This window comes from Leopardus geoffroyi, chromosome D1 (genome assembly GCF_018350155.1).
Source record: "Leopardus geoffroyi isolate Oge1 chromosome D1, O.geoffroyi_Oge1_pat1.0, whole genome shotgun sequence".
Classification (NCBI taxonomy): domain Eukaryota; kingdom Metazoa; phylum Chordata; class Mammalia; order Carnivora; family Felidae; genus Leopardus; species Leopardus geoffroyi.
The window spans coordinates 100,803,762-100,812,477 of NC_059329.1; the positions used below are offsets into that span (position 1 = coordinate 100,803,762).

Sequence of the window (8,716 nt, forward strand, 5' to 3'; positions counted from 1 at the left end):
CTTAGCCATGATGTTCTGAGAAATTCTGTGGTGGAATCTGTGCCTGAGCCTGACTCACTGGGGCATCTACATGGATGGACCCTCAAGCTCCCAGAAAAGCTGGAAACCTCAGTGAAAACCCAGACTGTCACTGGAAAAAACTCTCAACGTTTGGTGAATGGTGGGAGAAGGAGAGTTTTACACTTGGCAGTGATGGGCGGTATCTGCCAGTCAGCTGCTTTATTGGCAGGGTCCTTCCCCTTCATGTTCACAGAGAAGGGGCAATGTGGGTGTTTGGCAGCAGGAATATGCAGAAGGATGAGGGGTAGAAGGAGGGCTGGAGAACTATGTACACTGTAGAGACAGAAAAGGTGAATGGAAAGTGGTAAGGTTAAGAAAATATGTTTATTAGTGCTCAGAAAGCTGTGGGAATTCTCTTCTCATGCTTAGATCATAGAGATCCCAGATTCCCTTAGATTTTAGATAAGGTCTCAGTTGGGAGGGGTGGGGGAAGTGGTCAGGGGACAGAAAGGTCTTACTTGACCTGGTACCTTAACAAACTGGCTCACTGTCTTTGCTTCTGAAAAATCTTGAAATCCTTTTATTTGCCTTCCTTTGGGGGCTTTTTGTAGGCTGTCTAATTTTAGTATCCTTGATGTGGGAAGAAGGTTTCTATTTCTTATAACTGATGACTCCTTGTTAGCCCTCAGAAAGCCAGTGGTTACCTTCCAAATTCTGTACCCTTCCCAATGAACTCTTTTCGGCTGGTTCCTAGAAGATCTCCTTACAGCTTCTCTGTAGCATCTATCTAGTTGTAGGATACTTCTGTCGACCATTTCCTTTGGTTTGGAAATAGGCATAAGGTGATTTAGACACACAGTTCACATCCATTGTGTCTACTCAATATTTCAATTTTAACTCCTTGCTACATGAGAAAGGTTACATTATAAATAATTTCTGTGAACACTGGACCCCCAAAAAATTTATTTTCATCTAGAAAGTGATTGTACATTACTCTGAAATGAGAAATATTTACTTCTTTTCACATAAAAGCTAAAATTTTAAGAATAAAAATTTGTATAATATAACCTTATCTGTAAATGAGAAAGACTTCAAGTGAACTGGGTGGAGATTGACCTTGGGAAGGAGTAATGAGGAAAGGCGAAAGGGAGTCACTCCAAGCATAAGAACAAGAGAAAGGAAAGGAAGACAGAAAATAAGTCTTTTCATTGGTCATAAGGAAAAATGATTTCATCAAAGTTTCAAGATGCCTCTTATAAAATCCTTCTGTGATTTCAGTGACGAGGAGAGATGTGTCTGTTCTCTCCTCTCTACATTTAGGTTGGAATCCTTCTGTGCAAACAAAAAGACCTCAGCATCCATGACAGAATCATCACTAGGGTTCAACAGACAATGGGCATAGTTAGTATTGAGGTAATTATAGCATCAGCCACTTCAAATAGCTGGACAACTGAGGAGGGTCTGTAGGAATCTAACAAGTTTTAGGTAGTTACAGAGTTCTGTAGGGTATCATAGAGATCTGTCACCTTCGTCCTTTCTTCACCCCATGAATCAGAAGGGGTGGATCAGGTCAGAAGCTAGAATGATAGGGTTTGAACAGTAAAACACAGTTAAGGAATAATGGCAGTGTCTTAGGTCCCCTGAGCTTCTAAGCTGACCTGCAGTACCTAAAAAATTAAAATAAAAATTTCCAGAAGAAAGACAGGATTTTTTAGCTGGGAATTCCAGCAAAAGTGCTGAGATTGCATATTCTATGGGTCAGACACCTCTCCCTGAAACAATCACTGTGGTAAAACAACATCAAAAAGTTCTCTGTGTTCAGATCCAGGTGGATGGGTGGCTCTATGATCTTCTCTGGGACCTGTCAGGTGTTTGGGGTCGATTAGCTATAGTCTGATCCGATATGATCTTGAATGGGATGGTGGTGCTCTTTCCCTGGTGACCTGTCGTCCAGCATGCTAATCCGGGGTTGTTCTCATGGCAGAAGTGTCTCAGAGAGGAAATGAAAGTGCACAAACCTCTTGAGGCAGAGGCTCAGAACTGGCGTTCTGTCGGGGTGTCTACCACGTTCTATCGGCCAAAGTGAGTCACGAGGACTTCCCAGACTCAGAAAGGGAAGGTCTGCAAAGTTACAAGGAAACCAGTGTAGATACAGGGAGGCTAATAACTGTGGGCACAGTGTAATAATTCTGGCCCAAATGCTTACCACGTGCCAGGGAGTTTTCAATGTGTTTTGTAGAATTTAATTGATTTCATCCTTAGCAGTGCCTATAGTATACTCTATGTCTTTGTTTATGCTGGTCCCATTACCTGGAATGTCCTTTACTTTGGCTAACTTGGAAACACCTTACTCATGTTTCAGGCTCAACTTCAATGTCATCTCTTCCAGGAAGCTTTTCGTGGCTCAGCCAAAGGCTCTTTATTTACACTCCGTTAGTACTTGTGTAAATTACTTCTCAACATGTTCATCACATTATGTTGAATTTAATTAATTTGTGTACCTTTCCATGGCTTTTACATTTCCTATCTCCAGTGAATTGGCATAGAGGAAGTTAGAAGCATAGGGTTAAACTGGGCTTTAAACTAGGCTTAGAAATTTATCTGGAACAATTCACTTAATCTCTTTGTATCTCAGGTAGCTCATCTGCCAAATGGGAGCACAACGGTACTGAATGTATAGATTTGTGGCAAAGATGAGATGAGTTAACATTGATAAAGTGCTTAGGGGAGTGCCCGTGATATGATAAATGCACAATACCCTTCATTATTATTGCTTATATTTGCATGATCACAATACACATAATCAGTAATGTTTCAATAAGCTGAAACATTTTTAAAACTCTTCGAGGAACTTAAAAAGAGGATGTCGTCTTTCTGAAACAATCAAGATGATGTTCTGAAAAATATTGCTTAGAGAAATTAGTTGAAAGGGTTCAAATATGGGACTGAGCCGGATATATATTTAGTGCTTCACTGACAAGTTACACCAGGGAAAGTTAAGTCACTCACAGGAAACGTTTCCTTTCTTCTCTCATTTCCCAGCTTCCTTTCAGTTGGGCGCAAGTGATTTTATCTGCCTGGCCCCTGTGGATTACTACAGCTTTGTGATATATTTGCTCTTGGTTCTTCTCCCCCTTCCCCCCTCCCAGTCCCCCCAAATCTTTGACCATTCTCACATATATATTCAACCGCATGGAGTTTAGAATCACTTTGTCAGTTTCCATGAATATATCTCCAGAGATTTTGATTAGGAGCTCACTCAATGTGTCAATTAATTGGGAAAAGTTAACAACTTTCAAATCTGAGTTTCTCCTATCATGAATCATAGAACTCACCTTACTCAGTTGTCATATGTCTTTTTGTGAAGACGTTTAGTCTGCTTTTTGTAATTTTTGTTACATCTCTTAGTTTGATGATGAAGACCATTTATTTTATTTTTTAAACTTGTTTATTATGCTTACATTTGGAAGTAATATTGTGCTTATTTTTGACCAAGATTTTTAATAAACACTATAATATGTCTGTTGATTGTGTTGGTTTTGCTAACTAGATGAACACATCACCCAGCAATGAATTCTGTTGCTTCATTTTCGGTTCTGATTGCCTTATTTCCTTTTTACTGTTACTTCATTGGCTGACACAGAATTTCCAAAGTGACAGCCAGTGGACTGGAATTCACCTGAAAGTTTGTAAATTTGTTTGATCCCAAATTGTTCTTTAGAATAAGATCTTACCAACCTTTAAAAAATTCAGCCATCAACATACTCAAATCATTAAAAATTATATGAAATATGGATGCCTGGGGCGCCTGGGTGGCTCAGTCAGTTAAGCGTCCGACTTCGGCTCAGGTCATGATCTCATGGTCCGTGAGTTCAAGCCCCAAGTCGGGCTCTGGGCTGACAGCTCAGAGCCTGGAGCCTGTTTCAGATTCTGTGTCTCCCTCTCTCTCTGACCCTCCCCCATTCATGCTCTGTCTCTCCCTGTCTCAAAAATAAATAAACATTAAAAAAAAAAAAAGAAATATGGATGCCTGATTTGTCTTAAAAATCTGAGTGTGGGGCAAATTTGGATATATGCTCCCCATAGGGTGACCACAGAGCAGAGCTTAGTCTGGGCAGACTCTAATAGGGGACAGGATTTGCTCCCTTTCGGTAGGGAACAAATGTTTTACATTTCTTCTTAAACATCTTTGCACAATTTGACTTTACTCAATTTTTAAAATCTTCCTGGTGTCTGTAGGTATATGAGCTTGAGAACTTGGCATTAAGACTCTTAGTAAAATATATAATAATAGCAGTTATAGAAGATGGCCTTATTTCTGAATTTAATGGATTACTCTTCTAATTAACCATGACATTTTCTTTAGGCTTCTGGAACACACTCTTTCATCAAGTTAAAGAGATTCATTTTCCTTTTAGTTGGTTGTGCTTCAATTATAATTCAGTTTAAAAATTGACATCTCAGAAATAGCCCCTTTTGCTTTTAACTTTATTATTAGAGTTATATAAATATAACTTTATTATTAGAATATCCTGGTACCAGAAATCAGTAAACTAAAGATTGTATCGGAAAGCAGAATATGTAAAACATTTCCAGACCTTATGTGCTAAAATGTATTTAATGAGAAATAGAGGCATGCTGTGACCTGAGAACTTATTTAATCATCTATAAAGAAGATGTGAACAAACTGGCAGGTAACCCTAAATTATAAGTTGGCACAGTCACCAAAAGGTCTCAACAATAGAATAAGAAACATGAAACTAAAGCTAGCATCGCACTGTTTCTTTGATTGACGTTTATCAAGGTATCAAATCTCACACATCACAAAATATGAAGTCTTGGACCTCATTCCGAGGACGTTCCTAGTGTTTATATTATGCGACTCTAAATAAAATAAAGATTATCCTAAGCTTTTTCAAAGACCCAAGCCATCACATTGTTGTGGATTTTTCTTCTGTATTGATACATGGAAAAAAATGGAAAACTATAAAACTAGGAGGAGTACTTTACTGTGAAATAAAGACATTTCTAAATGTTTATTTATTTTGAGAGAGAGAGAGACAGAGAGAGAGCAAGCAGGGGAGGGGCAGAGGGAGAGAGAGAGAGAGAGAGACAGACAGAGACAGAGAGAGAGAGAATTCCAAGCAGGCTCCACACTGCCATCATGGAGCTGGAGGTGGGACTCAAACCCACGAACCATGAGATCATGAGCTGAGCTGAAATCAAGAGTCAGATGCTTAACCGACTGAGCTACCCAGCGCCCCTACTATGAAGTATTTTTAAATGGTACTGTAAAATTCCTTCTACAATCAAAACTGAAAGAACAAATAGAAGCTAGCTGCAAAAGCTTTTTACACTTTGCCTCCAACTCCCCTATAGCACAAAAGTTAAAGTCATTCAGCCTTCCTGGAGAATTTCCGGCTCGAGGTTATTTCTAAGAAACCAAAACAACATTCGTGCTCTTTGCGGTTATAGGGAGCGTTAGCTGTCTCCACATGACATAATCTGACCCCTGTGTACATTTCTCACCTTGCTTCTTGCCACTCTACGTGGACCACTATGTTCCTTGAAAATACCATGGTAGTCCTGTTTTAGAGTCTCCCTTTCTAGAATCTTCATTGCACTCATCCTCACGTGCCATTTCCTTCTGATCATTGCTGTCATTTATTGGTGTTCTCATCATTAAAAGTATTAAAGTTATTAAAAGTATTAATATATTTCATCACTTTTCCTCAACAATCAGCTGAAATGCTATGGGCTAATAGAACCCTTCTCTTCCTACCCAATATGAAGGACCCTCCACAAAATAACCAGAGCCTTCCATTTCCACAGACTCTGTTCTAATGATCACTCCCTGCCTTTTGTTTGTTTGTTTTTAATTACCTTTTGATTATCTCCTTGTTCCCCCCAACTATCTGAACTTGGCTGTTTGGGCAGGGGAGTGGGGAAAGCTCTTCCATTCTATAATCATTCAACAGACATTTATTGAAAACCTAACAGATGCCAGGCATAAATAAAACAAAAGTCCTTCCCACAAGATGTCCAGTACAGAGAAAGTTGGCAAGTAGCCAAAGTCAAATGACGTTTATGTAAAAGCAATTATACTGTTGATCATTTTTACTAAGAAAATAAGGAAGATGTCGGCGTAGGGATTACGGTAGGAGTGGAGGAATCTTTAACAGAGGTGTGAGGGGGGAGGTTCTATGAGGTGATAGTGCTTCATCTCTTAGTTTGAAGCGGTAAATTAGGGGGAAACAGCCACCTGAAGAGGAGGAGGGCTTGCTCTCAGAGAGAAGCAAAAACTTGAAGAGCTTTGGGGGCAGGTGAAAAAGTCCCACAATTGCTGACGGACAGTGAAGGAGGAGGTGAGGCGCTCCAGATGTGGACTTAGAGGCAGTAGAAAGATTAAGTGGAGAATTTTACCACAAGGCAGGATGCTTCTAAAAGCAATGGGAAGCCAGGGAGGGTCTAAATCAGTAGCAGATCATAATCCTTTAACAAATCCATGGTCCTTAAATCCTAAATCATAAAGAACTTTATATTGTTAAGAAATCCCTCTGGCCGCTAGTGGAGAATGGACAGTTTATTTCTCACACGTGTCTGAAAGAATTCCTCTTTATGGGAGACATGATGCTCTTAGCATGACACACACCTGCCAACAAAAGCCCCCCCTTTCCCCCACAGTTTCCCCATGGCATTTTTCACCTCTGCGTTCCTCAGGGTGTAGATCAGGGGGTTTAACATGGGCGTGATGATGGAATCAGACACGGCCATTGCCTTGTCTATGGGGTAAGTGGCCACAGGCCGCACGTACAGGAAAATGCAGGGCACGAAGAACAAGACGACCACAGTGAGGTGGGAGCCACAGGTCGACAGGGCTTTGCGCCGCCCCGCAGAGCTGCAAGACTTCAGGGAGCAGAGGATGACCACGTAGGAGGCCACGAGGATAAGGAAGATGGTCACACACATCACCCCACTGTTGAGGATGACTAAGAGACCCAGGGCGTGGGTGTCCATGCAGGCGAGTTTCAGCAATGGGAACAAATCACATATGAAGTGATCGATGACGTTGGGACCACAGAAGGGTATTTGATACATGAAGAGAAGCTGTATTGCTGCGTGGATAAACCCCCCCACGCAGGCGCCTCCCAGCAGCAGGCGGCACACCCGAGGGTTCATGATGCTCGGGTAGTGCAGGGGCTTACAGATGGCCACGTAGCGGTCATAGGCCATCACGACGAGAAGGATGATCCCCACACCACCAAAGAAATGCTCCGCAAAGAGCTGGGCCATGCAGCCTTCAAAGGAGATGGTAGTTCTCTCGGAGAAGGAGTCCACGATCGTCTTGGGGGCAATGACAGAACAGTAGGTGGCGTCCATGAGGGACAAGGAAGTGAGAAAAAAATACATAGGTGATCTCAGGCTCTGACTTGTGATCATGGTTACCACCATGAGTAGGTTCCCCAAAACCGTGGACACGTACAGGATTAGAAACACAGCAGAGAGCATTTTCCGCAGCTCTGGGTTCTCTGTGATGCCCAAAAGAATGAATTCAGTCGCATTGTTTGGATTCTCCATTTATTGGGTGCTTATATGAGCTCCAGCTGGGAGCTGGAAAACCTAAAAATGCAACATATGATTTATAATTAGTTGGCCTCATGTCAGGGACCTTATTATTTGTTTGTATTCATTTATTCACTATCCAAGCATTTGGATCTTAACAACATGCTAAATGAAGAGTTGAAAAGATAGATACTTCATTCATGCCAGCCTCTCCCATGACATTTCTCCTCTTTCTTTATTTAAATGTTTCTTCCATGTGATATAATTTTCCTCTTCCTTTTCCTCCCTTTCTTCTTTGAGTGCTTATCTTACTCCAGGTACTAGAATAACCCTATGATTTTTTGTTTGTTTGTTTTTTTTTTTTTTTTTTTTTGTTTTGTTTTTGTTTTTGTTTTTTGTGTTTTTTTTTTACAGATGATGGAGCAGACCCTCATAGAGTTTAGGAGACTTAGCCAAGGTTGCACAGCTCCTAAGTGGTGAAGCCAGAACATGGGCCATACTTTCTGACTCCAATATCAGTGCCCTCAAATATCAATATTGCTTCCTTAGTAATTATTCTGTGAGTTTATCATTTGCTAATCAGTGTGCTAATTACAGTGCGATATATTATCCTGTTTTATCTTCAAAACAATCTGAAGTGGGTTATGCTTCCAATGCTCTTTTCCAGATGTTGTGACAGTTCCATTGTAATTCTGTAATTTACCCATCAGTATTAAATGCTCAAAATATACCTAAAAGTTGTGGTTGTATAATACCTGGGTAATATACCTAAATTGAGTAAGATTATACACAGTGATAGTTGATGGGGGGTGGGAGGGAGAGGAGGGTGGGTGATGGGTATTGAGGAGGGCATCTTTTGGGATGAGCACTGGGTGTTGTATGGAAGCCAATTTGACAATAAATTTCATATTAAAAAAAATAAACAGTGATGGTCCAGGAAATCCAGGTCACAACAGACTGACTCAATCCTGAACCAGCCCTAAGTCATTCCTTTTGGTTTCCTCTGTTCCCAAAATGGAGCAAAATCCCCGGAACATAAATGACAACAATTTGGCAATTCTGCTCTCCTTTTAAAGAAATGTAACACATCTTGGGAAGTTAAATCTCTTACAAGAGGTAAATCTCTTACTGGAATTTTGATTGCACAGCTCAA

General features: G+C 40.7%; 1 protein-coding gene across 1 annotated transcript; it reads right to left on the bottom strand.

Annotated features, from left to right (window-relative positions):
* Window positions 1-6,636: 6,636 nt before the first annotated feature.
* On the bottom strand, window positions 6,637-7,578 carry LOC123600501 (olfactory receptor 4C6-like). The gene has a single exon (XM_045482537.1). The coding sequence runs from the start codon at window positions 7,576-7,578 to the stop codon at window positions 6,637-6,639; it is 942 nt and encodes a 313-aa protein (XP_045338493.1).
* Between the last annotated feature and the right edge of the window lie 1,138 nt (window positions 7,579-8,716).